Genomic DNA, 21,216 nt, shown 5'->3' on the forward strand with positions numbered 1-21,216 from the left:
CTTAATTAACATGTATTTGATATTACCTAAGCTTTAAATATTGAATATACATTTTCATTCTGTATCAGAAACATTAACCCGACAAAATGAATAGACATTGTGTCTGCAGATTTAGTTACACATCAAGAGCACAGCAGTCTTTCAAGGAGAAAATTAAACTCTAGTGAGAGAAATCCCTCCAATCCATGTGGGTCTTCAAGGCCATAAATACTGCTAGCAATTATTATTCCAAGAAATTTGCACACGTATGTTTACTGCACAAGAGATGGCCCCATTTAATTCAAATAATTATAGGTTGCCTTTGTAAATGCAAACTGTGTTTTGCTTTTACCAATGAGCTCAGATAATCATAAATCATGGTTACTCATCAAGAGCAACTACTACTGCTACTTATCTAGGCGTGGCTGTGGCTTTATTGCTGGGATTTGTCACCTAAACAGTGTTTACAGCATTCAATTAGAACATTTTTATAAATATGGAATATTAACTGTTTTTTTTCATAGCTCGCCACGTGTCGCAATTTTCAATTGATTATTCTCCTATATTGTTGTTCATTTGAATTCTTTTCAAATAATTTTTATTAAAGTTTTACATATTTGTATAACAACAAGAATATAAACATTGTATTGGGGGTAGGAAGGGAAGGGGAACTTGGAAATGGAAGAGAATAACCATCCAGTATTAAAATAGGCATAACAGTGTATATGGCAAAATAAATAAATAAAAAATAATATGTTTTTACATCAATGCACTTTAATAACAAATATGTCAAAGACCATATGCTGTTTTGATTTTTTCTTCCCACTTATCCCAATTGTATTTTAATATTGGGAAACTATCTTGGGACTTCCAATGTCTAGGTAAACAGGATGTAGCAGCGATCAAAATGTGACCTATGATTATTTAGTCTGATCTATTAATGGACTCCGGGAGTTTTTTAAATAAGGCTAGTTCTGAGTTTAAAATGCTAATGGTTCTGTCCACTTTAATAATTAGGTCGTGAATCAATTTCCAATATTTAGTTAATTTAGGACAGAACCACCAAATATGGGCCATATTGCCCACACCCCCACAATCTCTCCAACACCGGTCAGAATACATATTGTGCAATCTAGACGGGCCAGGTACCAACGATATAAAATTTTATAATGATTTTCAAAGTGGTCGGTGCAATACGAAATACCTTTTAAAGCTTTAAAAAAACGAACCATTCTTCTAGATCGTACTGGGCACTCAACTCCGTCTCCCATGACAACATGTGTTTTAATTTAACTAGGGGCTTGGCGTTATAAAACGAGTAGCATAAGGATATCATGCCTTTACTAGTGGGGCTGCATAAAAAAGCTTTCTCTAATGGAGACATCTCAAGCGTTTTATAGTTTTTATCCGTTTCAGGTACCTTATATAGTTCTATCAATTTGTCAATGATTACCTTACAATCCAACTCACATACATTCGTTAATCCATACTTAAGTTTCAATTTTTCCAAAGAAAGAATAGCATTGCCGTGAAAAAAATTATCAAGATTAGTTATAGAGCATTCCTTCAACAGTTCTATTTTTAAGGATGGAATATAATCTTTCAATAACTCAATAGGCATTGCTCTATATAGGCTGGGAGAATGATCATTTTTAAAAACAATATCCCAGGCCTTAAGTGTAGTCTTGGTAGATAAAAATAACTTTGTAATTCCAGGTCTTTTCTTAGAATTTAACCAGGGTAATTCTGACAATCTAACCGGTAAAATTTTTGATTCTTCTATTTCCATCCATCTGGGTTTATCAACCTGATTATTAAAGCTCACAGCCACTGCAGCATTAGTGGCGAAATAATATTTGCGGATATCGGGAACACCGATACCGCCCTTCGATTTGTGGTGCTGCAAGGAAGTGAGCTTCACTCAAGCAGGCTTATTCCCCCAGATGAACTTCATCATTGTCGAGTGAACTTTATTAAAAAATGATAATGGGATGGACAAAGGGATGGTCCTAAAAAAAATATAGAATTTTTGGTAGTATCGTCATTTTAACAGATGCGACCCTCCCCAGCCAGGAAAGTTCCATTCCGCCCCATATCTCCATCTCCTTTTGTAGGTCCGACCATGCTTTCCTCAAGTTGTGATTATGCATATTTACCAAATTTTTGCATAAATTAATGCCAAGGTATTCCATGTAGTCATCTCTCCAATCAAATAAATATAATTTCTTAAGGGCAATGGTTTCCGAATTTTTTAAATGAAATGGAAGGGCCTGAGACTTAGACTCGTTTAATTTGTAGTACGATATCTCGCCAAATTGAGTTAAAATGTCTTTGAGGTGACTCAAAGATTCTTTTGGGTTTTTGACAGCTAGAATTATATCGTCTGCAAACAGGCCAATTTTGTGAGCGAATTCTTTAACAACAATTCCTGCAATTTGTGGGGTTGTTCTAATTAGTTCAGCCAGGGGTTCTATTGCTAAAACAAATAGAATTGGAGATAAAGGGCACCCCTGTCTCGTCCCATTGGTTAGAGAAAACGTTTTGGATGTGAAACCGGAAGCTGAGACATGGGCGGAAGGTGCACAATATTGCGCCTTAATTGCTGTGATAAAGGATGATGGCATGTTGAATCTTTCTAACGTTCTCCATAAATATCCCCAATGTATCCTGTCAAACGCCTTCTCTGCGTCTAGAGAGAGAAGCAATGAAGGCGTTTTGGTCATATTGATGTGCTGAATCAAGTTTATGAATCTTCTAGTCCCATCGGGCGCCTGTCTATCCTTTACAAAACCCACTTGATCCTTATTTATTAGCAATGGGATTAATTTGGTTAATCTATTTGCGAGAACTTTAGAATAAATCTTTGAGTCATTATTGATTAGAGAAATGGGTCTAAAATTGTGGCATCTATCAGGAGTTTTTCCCGGGTTTGGCAAGGTGACTATTCGTGCGCACAAGGACTCCTCTGGCATCGTTCCCCGGACTTATAGGAATTGAATAATTTGGTCATGTGGGGAATTAAAATTTCTTGAAAAGTTTTATAGTATAAAATAGTGAATCCATCGGGACCAGGGGCTTTTCCGGATGGCATAAGTTTAATCGCCTCAGCTATCTCTTTTGCTGATATTTCACATTCTAAGCTCTCTAAGTGTCCTGGAGACAGCCGAGGCAATGTCACTCTGTCTAAAAATTTATCAATGGTTGTTGCAGAAGGCTGGGTAAGGTTCGAATCACATTCTAAATTATAAAGTTTACTATAATACTCTGCAAACATGTCACTGATTTTAGTAGGATGAAACACTTTTCGCCCCTGATCATCAAGTAAATACGCTATTTTTGATTGTGCATTCACATGCCGGAGTTTGGATGCCAAAAGAGTAGAGGCCCTGTTGCCTTTTAAGTAAAATGTTTTCCTGAGACGTCTCATCATAAGAGATGTACGATCTAAATTAATTTTGTTAATTTTAGCCTTAATTTCTCCTATCATTGCTGATAGGGAAGACGAGGGACCAAATTTATTAGCCTGGTTCAAATTGTACAGTTCTTTTTCCAATGTTCTTAAATTATTGCTATTAAGTTTCTTCAGGTGAGACGCTCTAGAAATAAAATGACCTCTTAACACAGCCTTATGCGCATTCCAAGACCCCTCGCCAGGAACCTCGGGTGAGGCATTTTCCAAAAAATAATCGCTCAAGGCTTTCTCCGTCAATGATCTGTTCACAACATCGTTTAATAAATAATCGCCTAATTTCCAGGATCTATTCGGGGCTGAAGAAACAATTTTGTCAATATGCATTATGATTGGAGCATGGTCAGACCAGTTAATGTCTAAGATATCAGATTTCAAGATGTGCGGTATTAAAGCGCTCTGGACCATAAACCTGTCCAGCCTGGAATACATATTTTTAGATACAGAATAATACGTAAAATCTCTTTCATTCTCATGCATCAGTCTCCAGGAATCATATAAACCACATTCAATCATGTATCTGGAACATTTGTTTGCTAATCTGTCGCTGTCCCCTCTATGTTGTTGATCATTGTTTTCCCTAGCGTTATCAAATTCACCGTCCATAACAAAATTCGTATCGCCACACATTACCAAGCTGCCTCTCACATTCTCATTCACTAAGTCCATCAATTTCCTAAAGAACTGCAACTGACCGGTGTTGGGAAAATACATGTTCACTATAGTATATTCAATAGTGTTAAGTGAACCTATCCATATTAAATACCTCCCGTCATCATCCGTCATTACTTTGTTCGTCGAACATGCTACATTCCTGTGGAAGAAAATCGATGTACCTCTAGACTTGGATTTATAAGTGCTATGATATTGGACTGGGAAAAGCTTTGACATAATCTTATGTGTTTTATAATTTTTAAAATGCGTTTCCTGTACACAGATGACATCTGACTTGTTGGATTTTGCTTCTTTGAATAGTAAGCGTCTTTTGTGGGCGGTGTTCAGGCCTCTCACATTAAATGACATATATTTTAAAACCATAATTTATGGAACAGCAATGCTTGATAAAGAGTAAAAGAACATTCAACTTTGTGAGAGTCCGAACAACCGCCTTCCAATAAAGAAACATCCAACAATACTGTCACAACAAACTCAAGATGTGTACATGTGTGTACAGGAATAAATAAACAAATTTGTGCAAGTCGCTGATGCCACATAATATGCATTTTTGTATGCGGCATTTCTGTGATTCGTGGTCTGGAAACATTTCTACCAAATTTTAAAGGATGGATGGTCAAAGAAAATAGAAAAATAAAAATATCAACGGGGTACAAAAAACTTGGGTATATACCCCTATCAGGGGAAATAAACAAACAGTGAAAAAGGGCCATGAGGGAGAGCAAAAAAAGTTTCTCCATCTCAGGGTATTAGGCCCAGGTTGGGGGGAGAGAAGGCTGCTGGATACAAGGGGAGCAATATAAATAAACAAAAAAAAAAAAAAAAGATAAAACAAAGAGGCAGCTGTAAAATATGACATTTGAAAGGACAAAAATCACAGAACAATAAAAAAATAATAAAATTAAATATGAAATGATATATAAAAAAACAAGGGACCATAAAAAAATATTGATTGTAAAAATTTGGAAAGATTTAAGTGATCAAATCGGTTTCTGAAATAAACCGTTAAGTCGCATGTCAAATAATCATTGGTGTGCAAACTCTAAGGACAGTCATAACCAGGAGAAACAAGTCAAAATTCAAAGTAATCTCGCTAAATCTCCAGACTGGAGCAGGACTCGAAAGCCTGTTGCAGAGATAAAGTTTTCTCAGAACCAAGCCATAAAAATCAATAGAGAAAAAAAATAAATCATGAAAATAAACGTGTATATATAAAAAAAAAATCCTTAGTGAAGATAGGAAGAACATCTTAACTTGAAGTATCGAACGATTTACGACCGTGGAAAATGGAGACTGTAGCTCTATGAACTGGAAACTCGGGAAGTGTCCGATTTGCTTCTCTTGCTGGCCTGCAGAGGAGTAGATGGCGAGAGTCTATGAGGCGATACCTGACTTCTATTCATGGATTGGATGAGTTCTATTCCTTCCTCAGGCGACGTGATTATGAAATTCCTGCCATCCATGCGGAAAAGGACTTTAACCGGGAATCTCCATCTATATCTTATCCCTCTTCGTCTTAGATCCGCGGTAAAAAGTTGAAATTCTCTGCGTCGTCTCATTGTTTGGGCAGAGAAGTCTTGGAAGACCTTCATACCGCTGTAGTCCCCCGTGAGACCTGACGTGCGTACTGCACCCAGAAATTCCTCTTTAATGTGGTAATAGTGAAATCTCACTATCACATCTTTGGGTGCAGCCGCAGGCGCATTACCGGGTTTAGGCAATCTATGGATGCGGTCCAGTAGCAGATCCGTATTTTTAGCAGTTGGTAGAGCTGACTTCACCATTGCCTGGAAATAACTTTGTAATTCCAGAGAGTCTATATTTTCAGGGATCCCCCTGATCCTTAGGTTATTACGCCTACTTCTATCCTCGGCGTCCGCTAACTTTTCTGCTTGTTGGTGTACTTGCTTCTGAAGCTCTTTTACAGTTTCAACCAAATCCAGGTGAGATTGCTCTTGAGTGCAATCTATTCTCTATTATTTCTGTCCGCTAATTAATGCCCTCCATGGCTCCATATAAAGTGTCAAAGTCTTTCTTAAAGTCGTTTTTCAGATCGACTCTCAAATCTTTAATGAGTTGTATTATCATGCCAGCTGATGGTGGCAGATCATCTGCCAATTCAGGTGGCATATTAGGATTGTAAGTCGCTGCTATAAATGTGGTGGTAGCCATATTGGAGGTGGCAGTGGCCATCTTGGGAGTGGAATACACAGTCTGGTCTGGCAGCCATCTTTATTGTGGCATCATGACCTTTTCTCTGTGGTAGTGCAGAGAAAGTACTTGTTTGGAGCATTTCAGCTCCTAGTTCCATGTTTTGGACCTCTGGGCTTTCCATAGCCCTTACTGTGCCTTTAAGAGTTTTGGGTCGGATAGCAGAGCCCCCCCCCCCCCACCGGGACCGACAACCTGGAGGCCGAGGATCCCGATGGGGAGCGTGACCTCACACTACCCTCCCCTTTACTTGCAGCCCGGTCACTTTTGTAAGTGAGCGACCGGGCTGCTCTATTCTGAGACCGCGAGCGGCTTGCTGGGTGGTCCTTGCCGCTCGCGGGAGACACAGCTCTGTGCTCCGAGCATGCTGAGTGCTCGGAGCACTCTGAGCCGCACACAGAGGTGTCGGCTAGTGCGGCCGCGGTCCCGCCGCTCTCTGAATTCTGCAAGCGGGTCGCGACCGCACAGGTATAAGTTTTAGCATGGGAGACCGGGAGGGAGGTGGGGAGGGATTTCCCCGGCGCCACCAACGATATTTTAAGCGGCGAAACCAGCCGCGAGCCAGACTTGGAAGCAGGGGAGTGAGCCTGGGCACCCTTACTCACCCCAGCAGCTCCTGCTCCCGATTTCTTCGTTACAGGTACAGATTTTTAGCTTTCTTCATTTTCTCCATGTTAGGAATTGTATTAACTATTATTATTTAAAGGTAGAATTTCTCCATTTCAATTAAATTGTCACTTTATGAACGAAATTGCCCCCCCTTGTCCAGGAGCCTCTCTAAAACGTGGCCATCTAAGATGGTGGCCAAGACACGCCCCCTGTTCATTTGAATTCTGTACTGGAATATGTAATTTGTAATTGGCCATTAATTAGCCATTAATTCATATAACTGGTTAACATTGTCCTAGCACTATATATTTCGAGGCATTGAGTGTTGGTGAAGAAGTTAAAGTATGAAGTAGTACGAAAAGAGCAAATGCCAACGTACTTGCTTTCAAAGTATTTGGGCGCATGGCCATTTTAACATGCAGGTTCACAGTCTCAAGGGGTATCTGAGATGCAATACACTCTTTCTTTGATGATATTTCATGATGTTTTGTATTCTATTCTTACTTTCTCTGTAAGGCCTTCTATTGAGTGTAACGGGTATGTGCCAACTGAGATGTTCAAAGGTATTTTTTTATAATCTCGACTGTTACATGCAGGCTTCATTGTTTGACCAGGCCCCCTGAATGAACACTAAGCGTTAGGAAGACATATCTGTATTCCTAACGCTACAGGCTACAGGCTCAGTACCCATGATCAATTAAGAATAAACAATCATTGTATTTAGTGATTCTCTATGGCCGACCGTGACGGCACTGCGCACGCACGTGCATGACTTCACAGTATGTTACGGTATGACAGCAGGGAGGTAAGATTCCCGGCTCTCATACACAGAGGGATTGAAGGGATGGTTCCAAGCCTTCTAATTAGTGAAATAAAGGGTTTTGGTGGGTAGTACTGCAGGCATTATGATAACTTCAATAAGATGAAGTTATTAAAGTGCATGCAGTGTTCGTTTAACAGAGTTCTGACTGTCACCCCTGATGGTGGCCCTGTTTACCAGTATATCTTTTATATTACATGAGGTTAGTGTTAGTGTGAGTGTTAAGATAGTGTAGGGGTGAATTGTCACTGTACTGTATGTTTTTAATGGGTAGCGAAGATGTTTAGTGTAAGTGTAGTGTGGGAGTTAATATATAATGTAGGGATTAACCTTTAGTGATATATTTTGGTTAATGTGTAGCATAGAGTAGTGTTCGGGTAATGTAAGAGTTAATGATTAGTGTATTATGTTAGGGTAGTATAGGGGTGAAGATGAGGACTTTTCTATAATATATATTATATATCCACTCATGTTCCAGTGCTGCCTGGTATTAGTGAGGGGCAGCTCTTTCAGCTGCCAGTTTTTAAAATGGCTACAGGTACAACTTGGGAGTAACTCTCACCAATCTCAGGCATACTGGAACACTTATGTGTTTAGGGCCCCCAGAGAGTGCAGATGTGATTTGGACATTACTCTATTCACTACAGGGAATAATTGCACAAATTACGTAATCATCCGTGCAGTGTTGGATTCCAAAACATGGTCTGCCCATTAAAATTAACTAGCAAATCATGTAATATACCGGTGTGTGTATATATAATTTCAGCAGCATTAGCCCCAATGTTTTTATATACCAAATACAAAAACATTTCTGAAATGTTTGCCCTTGAGGAGTACCTAATTACTGGCAACATGAGCTGAAAGCTAAAAGAACACTATAACGTTAGGAATACAAACCAGTATTTCCAACATAATAGTGCCCCATGTTCCTAATTAGACTTATGCCCCACCCCCCCGTCCGCTTTAAAAATTAGTAACAAGAAAAGGTTTTACTTACCTTTTTTCTAGTGCCAAGACTCCCACAGTGCTGCTGCCCGCGCCACGCACAGGCCCAATCAACCAATCAAATGCTTCTCATTGGAGGTGCATCTTCACTGCCTTCTTATAAGCTGCATTTGGTAACATGACCAAGTTTCACTCAGTTGTTGCAGAAGAAGAAGATGTAGTGGCTGTCTGGGAGACCATTACAAACCTGCAAAACTGTAAAGTTTAAAGGGAGACCATAGTGCCAGGAAAACAAACTCTTTTTTTTCCCTGGCACTATAGCTTCCCCCTTTGTCAAGCCCCCGCGGTGCAGAAGGGGTTAACAACATGGCACGAGGTAATCCTTCAAAAGCATGGCATGGCATTGAGAGTATGAGAAATCATGCAGAGGGTATGTAAGGGCTCATGTCCTGCTCTGTGCCTAGCTGGCTGGATGGTAGGCACCGGCCCCTCCAATGAATGTCAAAAACCGGCACGTGGCCACAAAACTTTCTGGTGAGAAAAGTCAAGAGGTGTCTGTATCCATTTAACTGCGATGTGTAATATGGATGTGAATTGAATGATGAATGCCGTTTGGTGCTGTATTTGTGTGCTCCATGCTTATACTGTAAAAACAATGTGTTTGCGACACTGTCCCTTTAATTTTAAAAGCCATTAAAGTCATTCCTGCCTTTAATCTGCTGCTTCTGATTAAATGCTGTGAAACAGCTCTGTTACTTTACCATAAATGGAGACATGTATCTTAACCAAGAAGAAATGGTCTTCTTCAATGGTTGGAGAGCAGCTATTCCTTAAAGTGATACATTTAAATGTGTATGACCGTACATTTTGCTTGCACTTTAGTAGTAGACATTGTGTTTCTTGCATCGGGTTCTAATTTAATGTCTGGACATAAGTTTAGCCACATGCACTAATACAGTCATTATGTAAGTGTGTCTCTGCTGCCCAAAGATTCCCCACTCAGCATGGAATGTCTTTGTGCATGTTAAATGCAGAGTCCTTTTGGTATGGGGCTTCAGTATGAAAAGCAGATTAACCCCCAAGACAAGCTGAATAAACTGCTAAAGCAGCATTAAAACAATGAGGTCATGTGGGCCCCAAAACGGAATGAAAAGACTGGCAACATTTATTAAACGTGTCTTCTACGTGTGGTTTCAATTTTTTTTTTTTTTTCTCTTCAAAGTTCATACTTAAACCTGTTTAATACTCCGTGCAGAGATCTAGACATCTAAAAATAAGCAGGATAATCATTCTTAAATCAGATTCTTACAGAATAAGCTTAGTAATTGAAAAACTACAATTGAAGGGGGCTAGCACATAAAACCATGCATTGCATGAAATAAAAGACTACCAGTATACTATTATTTTCTAACTTGTTCATTGATTTCTAATTACGAGGCTGATTTTATAAATATCCTGCTATTAGCACTCTAAAAAGAGTATCAGGTAAATTGCTAGAAGAGGGGGACAGTATGTGGAAGGAATACCTCTTGGGTTTAAGGAAAAACGTCATATACAGGGATATAAAATTAAAGGAACACTATAGTCACCTAAATTACTTTAGCTAAATAAAGCAGTTTTAGTGTATAGATCATTCCCCTGCAATTTCACTGCTCAATTCACTGTCATTTAGGAGTTAAATCACTTTGTTTCTGTTTATGCAGCCCTAGCCACACCTCCCCTGGCTATGATTGACAGAGCCTGCATAAAAAAAAACTGGTTTCACTTTCAAACAGATGTAATTTACCTTAAATAATTGTATCTCAATCTCTAAATTGAACTTTATTCACATACAGGAGGCTCTTGCAGGGTATAGTAAGCTATTAACATAGCAGGGGATAAGAAAATCTTAATTAAACAGAACTTGCAATAAGGAAAGCCTTAATAGGGCTCTCTTTACAGGAAGTGTTTATGGAAGGCTGTGCAAGTCACATGCAGGGAGGTGTGACTAGGGTTCATAAACAAAGGGATTTAACTCCTAAATGGCAGAGGATTGAGCAGTGAGGCTGCAGGGGCATGTTCTATACACCAAAACTGCTTCATTAAGCTAAAGTTGTTCAGGTGACTATAGTGTCCCTAACTGGGAAATCCACATTTCTTTATTTAGCTTTATTCATGAAGGGATCAGCTCTATCTTTGTTCCCTGTCAATCATTGTTATAAATTCTGCCATTTTTCTTTCATTGAACAATGTATCAATTTGTCCTCCTCCAGCACAAAGTATGCTCTGGCTGTACCGAGTATATATTTTAATGAGCACTATAGCATTTGGAATACAAATCTGTATTCTTAATGCTATAGTGTCCCAGGCACTACTCCCCCCTCCACACCACCCCCACACCACCCCCTGCATTAAACATTTTGAAAATTTTAATTTTAGCTACATTTTCCAGCACCAAGACTCTTTTTTTGGTGCTGCTTACATCTCCGCCTCCCGCTGTGGCATGGAGGAGGTATGGTCTACTCCAAGGATGTCCAATCCTATGCTGTTCATAGAGGACCTATAGTGCAGCAAGCGCTGTGCACGCATTCAAACTTCCCCATAGGAAATCATTGAATCAATACTGACCTGTGGGGCTTCCATGTCAGGTGACCACGTTTTACTCGGCCAATGCTGCAGAAGCTCATCTAGTGGCTGTCCTTAACCCTGTCATGTTAACATTGCAGTTTTTCAAAAAACTTAAAATGCGCAGCCTAATTGCCAAAAGTTATATATGTGTAAATTTAGAGTGCGGCAAATATCTCTTATTGTTTACATTATCCAACCTTCTACTATCACTATCTGCAACACACCTTTGACAGTCAAATATACAGGAACTCTCTGGTAAAAAGGGGACATATATCATGCTTTTTAATATTACCTCCTATATTTGCACTTGTGCGTAAACAAACGAGGCATGGATGAAGGAAGTTTCAAAGCACAAGATGTATACATCCAAAAGCTGGAAACCAGATACAAAGGGAGTGAAGGGCGGTGATCATCCAAGCAGGGATTAAACCTCTGATCATTAGTGTGAGAAGTCATGTTTCAGTAATCTCTTAGTCTTTGGTGTTGATAGTGAGGAGCCAGTGTGGCCATAATACAGTGTACACAGACATTTTGCCAAGCACACTAGAAGAAAATTCTTCAATAGAGCAGAGCTCTTCCATGTGGGTAAACCATATTCTCCTAGGGGGTAAACAGGTTTCCAAAATAGATTACCTATCTGTTAGCTGCATTTACTGTATTGAAAACGTTTTAGTGTCCCTCTGCCCCACCTGGTGATTAAAGGGTTAAAAAACCTTTTAACACTTAACTCTTTCCAGCGCCAATCGATCTCCTTCTTGAGCAACATCACACAGATGGAAGCTAAATGGTGGACCGATAGGGATTCTGTAGACGCTGGACGTCTTCATACAAAGCAAAGCAAGTTTGGCCATTTTTAACTGACATTTGATGGGAGCATGTAGCCGGCTGCCCGGGTTGGCGCAGGCGGCCACCCTACTTATCTTAGAGGCGGCAGGCTGGGGCAGCGCGTGAGGGAGCAGTCTTACTGCAGCTCCTCTGTGCTCCCTCTCGCTGTGTAATGATACTGGGAGCCGGAATATGATGTAATTCCGTCCTTGGTATCACTGCAGACAGTGCGAGGGAGCAGAGAGGAGCTGCAGGAAGATCGCAGCCCCACTGGACCCCAGGGAAAGTGCACTAGGCTCTCCCAAAGGCAGGGTGGATTAGGATTATAATTACAAATATAAATGTGTGAGTGTTAGAGAAAGTGTGTCCGTGGATGTGTGTATATGTGTCTGTGTGTGTGTGTGTGTCTGTTTAGGTACTTGCCCTCCTCCGATCACATGATTGATGTTTGTACTCACCTTTTTACCCATGCCATGCTGGTTTCGCCGTTGCTTGTCCTGCCTCCATAGCTGAGATCTTAATGATCTCAGCTAAGCCAATACTTTCCCTTAGCAAAGCATTGGGAGGATATTACGCATGTTCTCTATGGGTAACATTCAACGCCTCCATGCAGAACACTGACACAGGACTCTCTAGTGGCCGTCTGAGTGACTGTCACTAGAGGTCTTAGTAGGCAGCAATGTAAACGGCAGTGTTTACATTGAAAAGGCTATAGGGATAGGCTATAGGCACCAGAACAACACTATTAATCTGCAGTGGTTCTGGTGACTATAGTGCCCCTTAAACAAACTGGCTCCTGACTTTTTTAGCTGGCTCCTAGATTTCAAAAACAATTTCAAGCCCTGTATTAAGTGCGTTAGCCACCTCTCTAACAGTAAAAGGGTAAATCAGCGTCTGTTTGCTGTTTGTATTTCTGTGTGTTGGTATGTCCACACCATTATTTTATTATGCTACTTATTAAACGTTTAGCTAAGAGAAGAAGAAACGCTGAACAATGATTGTATTTCTCAGGATTTCTAATGTAAATTTTTATCGCTCCATTTATTTTTAGGCAAAGCGAGACTGTCATCCGTCCCCACTCTTGGCATTCAACCAAATTACTGGAGCCCCTACAAAGTCCCAGCATGATGCAAATATCCCAGGGGACTATAGGATCTCCATGGCACCAGGCCTATCACTCAAGGTGAGATATGTTCTGTTCTCCAGAATAAAGTAACAAATCAGTACAATACTTCAAATATTTAATATGGTGTGTAGGATGGTATGGCCACTTTCTATTATAACAAAAAAGACATTGTTGGAAAAACAATTATATATTTTTACAGATATATATTATTTCAGTAATTATAGATCACTTAGACTGTCGGCTGCATGTGCTTGTTTTTTGCTTGTTACTTTGGATATCTGTGTAATACTTTGGTCCATGTCTCATATTTGTGACCAGCATTTTATTCTGGTGTCCTTAGTCACAGTGACAGGGAACCAGAAACAGAACAGAATACAATTTGTGGCAATATTAGCCTTGGTGCACAATGCTTCTAAGTATACTGTAGGTGAGTTCACTCGTAGCCCTTTAACTCTGATTTTCCTTGTCTTCAGACGTGCAAATGAAAACACAGTAAATAGATTAAAGCAACATCCCATGGCGGTTATGGGGCAAATAGGTTACCGAAGGCAGTAGTTTCACTCATGTCTTTTTCAAAGCAAAACTGAACTACATCTTCCTTTGCTTGGAGGGATTGAATTGGATAACTCTAAGACACACTTTGACATCTGGGCACTGCATGATCATCCTTTAATTCTCTACAGAGGACATTCGAAAAGTTGTATTCACCAAATATCAACTTGTGTTAAATTGAAAACAAAATAGAAAAATTGAGGCTTAAGTTGGAATGCCGTGGCAGTGATTCTGTTTTTTTGCAATTCATTTTCATTTTGCTGCCGTTCACTGTTACATGAATAAACTCCTGAAAATTTCTATTACTATATCAGAGAGTAGTGATTACGGTGCTTGGAAGATTTCTTCAGTGCTACGCATTTTATTGACCTGTGAAATATGAAGGGCTGGATTGACTGTACGTGACTCTCAGGGTTATTCACGAACGTGAGATTTTAAAGAGAATTCAAAGTGAATTTGAAATTCAAGGTAAAAGTAGCTGAAAAGAAAACCTTCTTTAAGTCAACAGAAATCTTCACTTCTGTTAATATTTGCATTATTTATAGAAAGTGGAGCAGTATATCTATTTAGGTAAGCAAATTAATTATATATGGTCATTAAATTAATTATTTAATTGTCATGTGTACCCTCTACTGGCATGTGACTCAATCAAGTAATTTGCTAGAATGAATTTATGCTTTAAATATCTTGTGGGTTCTGAAGACCTTGTGTCACAAAAAGGAGTTTAGGTGTTAGATAGGTTGAGTGTAAGCGTTAGTTAAGTTGCCTATATATTTCCGTTACTACAATATAAATCCCCAGGTGTTCCAATCTGTAGAAATTGTAGAAATTCAACACGCTCTTGACACTTGAGGGGAAATTATAGTACAATTGAAAAACACTTCATGTTCCTTAGCTCAGATTAGAAAGGATGGCGAAAAAAAAAAATGTATCCGTACAAATGAGTGAGCATAAGACTACTCACAGGACGCTGGGCTGAATGAGCCGTGCCAGAGTCATTACATCATTTACAATCCTCCCAGGGTGAGGAGTTCAGCTTGGGATTTCCAAACGTCTCTTACTGCTCCTGAATTCAGAGCACACACTACTGTATTTTGCAAGTGGAGACAAACCTTGCATACTGGGTGTCTGGAGGATTCAGTACCAGCAGATCTGCAGACATGACTTGATTTCTTCACACCGAACATCTCAAAACTGAGGTACACATGATGCCCCATTGAATATACATATTTTGCCATTATACATACATTTTGCCATGACAGATATGCTGGGGGAAGAACTGCAGACAGAAACAGTGTGATCAGCTCTCCCTCCAGCATGTCTTTATTCTAAGAAAGGTTAAATTAAGCATAGCAGTTGCTGCTGCTACAGAGGAATGCAACTCCCACCAATCTCTGATAGCCCTATATGTCCTAGTTCATATCAAAAGTTTAACATTATCCCTAACCCAAGGCCGAACTCTAAGTTGATCTTCCGTCTCTGGTTTATTATGATGTCTACAAAATCCATTGATTATATTAATTCGCCTAATGAAATGCATACTGTTGTGTTACTGATATGCATGTCTTTTAAGTGTACATTTATAAAGTACCTCTAGTTGTAACAATTCTTGTTATTTAACATTCTTAATGTCTGAAGAAATCATTAAAGGTGATTTTTGAAATGACAAAAAAAAATTATTGATTTTCTGTTACTAGTTTGCTGTAGGCTTAGCCTTGCTGTAGCATAACTACACATTTTAACCAATCGCACACTGGGTATATGTATATATTTAAGATACTTGTTATAAATCTGGAAGATACAGTCTAGCCTTGGTAACCAGTTAATGTTTTCCCACATTGATATTGCAAGGTTAAAGACAAAAGAAAAACTAATGCCTCCTTAGAGGGATTTTTTGCTTACATCACAGGTTGATGGTTACAGACAAACAGGTGAAAGTGGGTGGTAGGTGTCACATTGATCTATAATGTTCCCTATGGGCATTACAGTCTGTATGTGTATTACTTTAAAGGAACACTATAGTGTTAGGTATACAATTGTGTATTCCTTATGCTATAGTGCCCTGTTAACTGTTTAGGATTCTGGCCTCAACCTGCTGGGCTACTTACCTTTTCTCCTTCATAGCTTCCAATAGGAAAGCATTGGGAGGCTTGTGCGCATGCACAGCAAAATGCCACATTATGCCAATCAGAATGTCTCTGAGACCATCTGATTGAAATAACAGAGGTTTACTCTGCTATTTGATCGGAAATGCCTCTAGTGGCTGTCTGAGTGACAGCCTATAGAGGCATTTAACCCCTTAAGGACACATGACATGTGTGACATGTCATGATTCCCTTTTATTCCAGAAGTTTGGTCCTTAAGGGGTTAAACTCTGCCAGGTCAAAATAGTGGGTACATAACACAGACCACTTCCTTGAGATTAGTCTGAGTGCCAATATTGTCCATGTTAGGTACCCCTAAACAAACACACACACACGTCTTTGTATGTTATCTTTTTTGATAGTTATAGTGCTTATTTGTCTAATCGGGGTACCTCAAGGTTCACTTCTGCAGTCCCTGTTGTGCTTTTGTCTTTTTTTGTACAATCTGCATGCTGACAACACTATTATTTGTTGTCTCCCCAGACCCATCACACTAGCAATTTTGTATTTTTAACTATCTACAATCTTTTCCTGCTTGGCAACACACAATTTACAGCTTAACATCTCAAAAACTCAGCCATTACTTATCTCCCATCACATTCAAACCCAGCATCTATAATTTTGTTTGTAGCCAATAACTCCTAACTCTCGCCAGCACTGTAAGCTTGTAAAAGTTACATTTAATGCTCTACCTCTTTCACTCCCAATCAATGAACTTTCTAAATCTTGCCTGTCTCGCCTATGGAACATTTGCAGGATTCCTAACCCCAGATACAGCCAAAAAGCGATCTGTTCTTTACTAACGTACCATTTTGTCTCAATTTACCTTTTTCTACTGCCCGTCCCATTTCCAGACTGTCACAATAAACCCAGCTGTCAAACTCATAATCATAATCATCTAGGGAGCAAAATTCCAATTCATAATCCCAAAACTACATTCCCCTCTATAATCTAACACTGTACCTGTCATGTTTCTGAGCAGGTCAGAGAGGAGACTTATGCCGTGGATGACTTCAGGTAGTTTGAGTTATTAGACATTGTTTAGACAAAAAGAACAGGATAAAAAGAGAAAATGAATAATAAAGATAGAGAAAGCAGAACCTAGAAACAGAATTACAGGCAAGTATAAAGGAGTAATAAATAGTAGGAGAAATAGAAGTTTAGGCAATATGCCCTGAAGAAGGTTTACAGGAGACAGGGAAACCGATTAGTGAAATAATAGTTAACAAGTAACCATAATATCAGACAATAATAAAGGATAGTGGAATTGAGGTTGGTTCTAAGTTAAGGTGAACAGTCTCTTTAGTTTGGAGGATTTGTACAGAAGTCACCAGATAAGTGAATCAGGATTTGCAATTACTAGGATGGTTAGTAAAGTTCAAGCAGGTTAGATCCAAAGCAAATAAGGAATAGTTAGAAAACAAAGTCCAGTTTGAATTAAAGCAGGATTTTTGGATGAATCAAAGGGAATCAGATTTGAGAAGGTTATCAGGAATCAGTTTAAGCAGGGAACAGATGTCTTGTCAGTATCAGACCATAAACAAGTATCAGTAAGAGCCAGGTGCAGAACACAACATCTCTCAATGTAAAGGCCATATGATGAGTTGGGTGTAGCCTTTTATAGCAGACTTGGAAGATTATAAGAGGCAGGTGAGAGCTACTGGGGATTAACTAGTGGCTAGGGAGGCCACTAGAGGTGAGAAACAGGTATTGCAGTAATGAAACAAAACAATATCTTGGTTGTCAGAATAGGATCCTGACAGTACCCCTCAACTCTCTGTTTTTATTTATAAATATTTTCCCAACTATCCTCTGTTTTTCTTTCTAGAAGTCTGCATCTGTACAATGCATTCTTGCACTTCTGGAGTTCTCTTTCCAACTCTTTCTCATGTTTCTCCAGTTAGAAGTGTTTTGTGCAGTCTACTACTTTGGAGAAATGTACTAGTTGCGTATCTGATGATTCCTGCCAATGTCCAGCACATTCACCTGGCTCCCTCTATACGCATTCTATTTCTTCATTCTAAACCAGTGGTTCCCAAATCAGTCCTCATGGCCCATCAACAATCCAGAATTGCTGTATTTCCCTGTTTTATTCCAATGGAGATACTGACAAAACCTATTGTTGGGCCATGAGGAGTGGCTTGGGAACCACAATTTATTATTTTTCTTTCCTGCAGTATTTTTTTTTTATTTTTGCCATTTTCACCTCCGACCTCGGACTAGATTGCAAATTCACAAAAGCAGGCCCTCAATCTTATTACCTTATATGTATTTGTAAGTACGTTATGCCACATTTCATGTAGTATTTCACTTTCAGAGAATATTATTACCCTGTTCTGTTATGCAGCAGTGCACAATTTGCTACCACTTTTTTAATCTAATAATATTTCTTTTAGTCCCATTGCTGTCCTTTTACAGTTACTCTACCTTATAGTCTGCCATAAACCAGGCAATCTGCCATTCGTCTCTAAACACTGGATGGAAAGAGGGGAAAAGTTGTTGTAGCTCATTTATAACTCAGACGCTGTGTAAAACATTTGATAAATGAGCTTTGTACATAGTTTTCATTTTTATTGCTTGAGCTCAGCTGGAACATATGTTATTGTCTTTAAAAACAAGTTTTTCATTGTTGGCACAATACATATCTTGGTCACCTTATAAAACAGACATATCCTCCTGCAACACTTTTCTTTTCTTTCTTATAACACAATGCCACAATCTGCCTTACAAACAGGGCACAATTGAGATGAGGGAAAATATCTTCAGGGCTCAAACTAAATTTTACTTCGCCACCAGCCATTTTTGCCCTTATTATTCTTCATTTGATTTCTTTATTGATGTATATTTTGCTTCTTTTAGAAGTCCTCCCTCCCCTTTTTGCTTAGCAAGCGTGTAGGTGCACAAACAAATTGCAAAAAAGCAATGCTCTGGTTATTTAGAGCAATGCACGCCAAAATAGGCTTTGGCTCCAAACGATTAAAGGAACCTGGCACTACAGTGTTAAAAACACCCCTTACCCCCCAAAAAGAGGGACAAAACTTAAATTTATTCCAGCGCCACACAGGGCAGCCCTGCTCTGCCTCCTTTGCTGAAATTGACAATTTCAGCCAATCCATTGCTTTCCTGTGAGGCTAACACCACACTGCACCAATCAAAATCTCCTCACAGAAATGCATTGAATCAGTACATCTCTATGAGGAACGTTTAGTGCCTCCATTCAAAGCTTGGATATGCTGCATGTGCAGCACTGACTCAGGAAGCACCTCTAATGGCTGTCTGCCACTAGAGGTATTACTAGGCAGCAATGTAAACACTGCATTTTCTCTATAAAGGCAGTGTTTAAAGTAAAAGGGTTTAGCCTGGGTTATTGAAAGCAACACAATATCCAGCATTAGATTAACTATGTATACTAAACTAGTCCCTATTTTATAGACTTCTGCAGAATTCTAACAGCCTATTTTATGACTGTAAACAGTAACGAATTAAGCTGGCAAAGAACTGAATTGCAATGTTTTACTAAGGTGGGAATAACCTCGCCAGAAGTGAGCAATTTAATAAGGCATTTTTGTTGCAAGAAATAAGATTAACCTTGAAAAATATAAGGAGACAAAAAAGACAACCCTTAATAAAAAGTAAAAAATTAAAAAAGACTCCAGTTTTAAACTGCTGCACTGCGTATTATTTTGACCCTGAGGCCTCGACATGGACCTCTTATAAGGCTTTGCCCTCATGCTTAATTTCTATTTGCATGTTAACACAATACCTTCCATTACAGGTTTATAAGATTGTCGTCCTCAGTTCAGTATTAAACACTAAATAAGGGTCCCTGGGAAACTGCCCTGCCCCTACAGATGGTATGATCAAGGCAGCGATTACATAGTTTCTTCAAGCCAAGATAGAGCTGTGATTATGCATATTCTGGTAGCAACACGTTGTAACATAGCAGGGGGTGGATTGTACCTAACAATTGCACATGATACGCTTGTTCTGCTTTTTAGTTTTATTCTGTTTTGTACTATGAATTGCTGTGTTTCATAGCTTGCTTCATGTAATTATTTGTGTATATGAATGTTCACTGTATGAAAAGAAATTTCTCAATAAAGAAAAAAATAGTTTATTTTAGCCATACAAATTTATACCAGTAGAGGGTGCTGTGATTTTTTGTGTTGTGGTTTAACCCCTTAAGGACACATGACATGTGTGACATGTCATGATTCCCTTTTATTCCAGAAGTTTGGTCCTTAAGGGTTTAAAGCTGTCAGCTGACACTCAGACAATCACAGCCTCTCATTTCTGTATTAGCTAATGCTTCCTCATTAGCCCAAGTATCACAGAGGGGATAGGCTTATACAGCAATGTGCAGCTGTGATTGGTTGAAAGTGTCTGCTGACCACTTTCATCATATCACAATGCACATGGCTTACCAAGCAGGGGTAAATTTCGACTCCCCAAGGCTACATTTTCACTTGCCAAAGGCTCGTGGCAAGGTAAAATTTGGATCCCTGAATATATTTTTCCTCCTCTCACTTGTACCCTTGTAAAATAGATTGCGGTATCGTGTTAGAACTAGATGAATGGAAGAATGTTGTCAGGGGACTCCAAATCGTTTAAACACTTAAATCAGCTGAAGCAGTTATAGTGCCTAGCCCTAGAGTGTCCTTTAAGCAGTTACTGAACATAACTAAAATAATATTTCTCTTACACTACGGGGGAAATGTGTTTCCTTCATATATGGCAGTATAAAATATGTAATTGTTTTATATCTTGGTAAGATCCTAAAATCAGTGCATGGCCTTCATATAGTCTTCTCTAAGAAGCTGTGAGCTTTTTTTAAAATATATTTTTATTTCTTTTTCCGTTTCTTGTGCCTTTCTGTCTTGTCTGTTTAGATTTCTCACAGCAAACAACATGACTCTAAAGCTTCTAGATTCCAGGAAGATTGCCAGGGAAATCTTTCAACTCCATAAAAAGAAAAGAAATAAAACACACATACTGTATCCTCCGCTTTGCTTATATCTTGCATGGTCGTTCTCCGAATGTGTTCTTTTTTTTGAATGTTTCTACTTTTCTAAAGTATTCACCAGCACTTTGATTGGACCTTTGCTAGGTGTTTATCATGTCCCAGAGGGTTCTGAAATCTCCCATTTTCCTGTCTGTGTCATATTACAGTGAGTTTTTATTAATGGGATGCATAGAGCAGCCGCATGCAATTACTTGTAATATACAGGAATGACAGCTGGCAATGAACAAAGCA

At 39.1% G+C, this 21,216-nt stretch overlaps 1 protein-coding gene across 2 annotated transcripts in view; it reads left to right on the forward strand.

Moving 5' to 3' along the window:
• Positions 1-21,216, forward strand: part of SHROOM3 (shroom family member 3) — a 397,699-nt gene that overhangs the window by 336,547 nt on the left and 39,936 nt on the right. For both annotated transcript variants that reach the window (XM_063458694.1, XM_063458695.1), the window contains one exon: positions 13,192-13,323. In XM_063458694.1, coding sequence (XP_063314764.1) covers positions 13,192-13,323 — 132 coding nt within the window. The remainder of the gene's footprint in view (positions 1-13,191; positions 13,324-21,216) is intronic.

This window comes from Pelobates fuscus, chromosome 6, assembly GCF_036172605.1.
Source record: "Pelobates fuscus isolate aPelFus1 chromosome 6, aPelFus1.pri, whole genome shotgun sequence".
Classification (NCBI taxonomy): domain Eukaryota; kingdom Metazoa; phylum Chordata; class Amphibia; order Anura; family Pelobatidae; genus Pelobates; species Pelobates fuscus.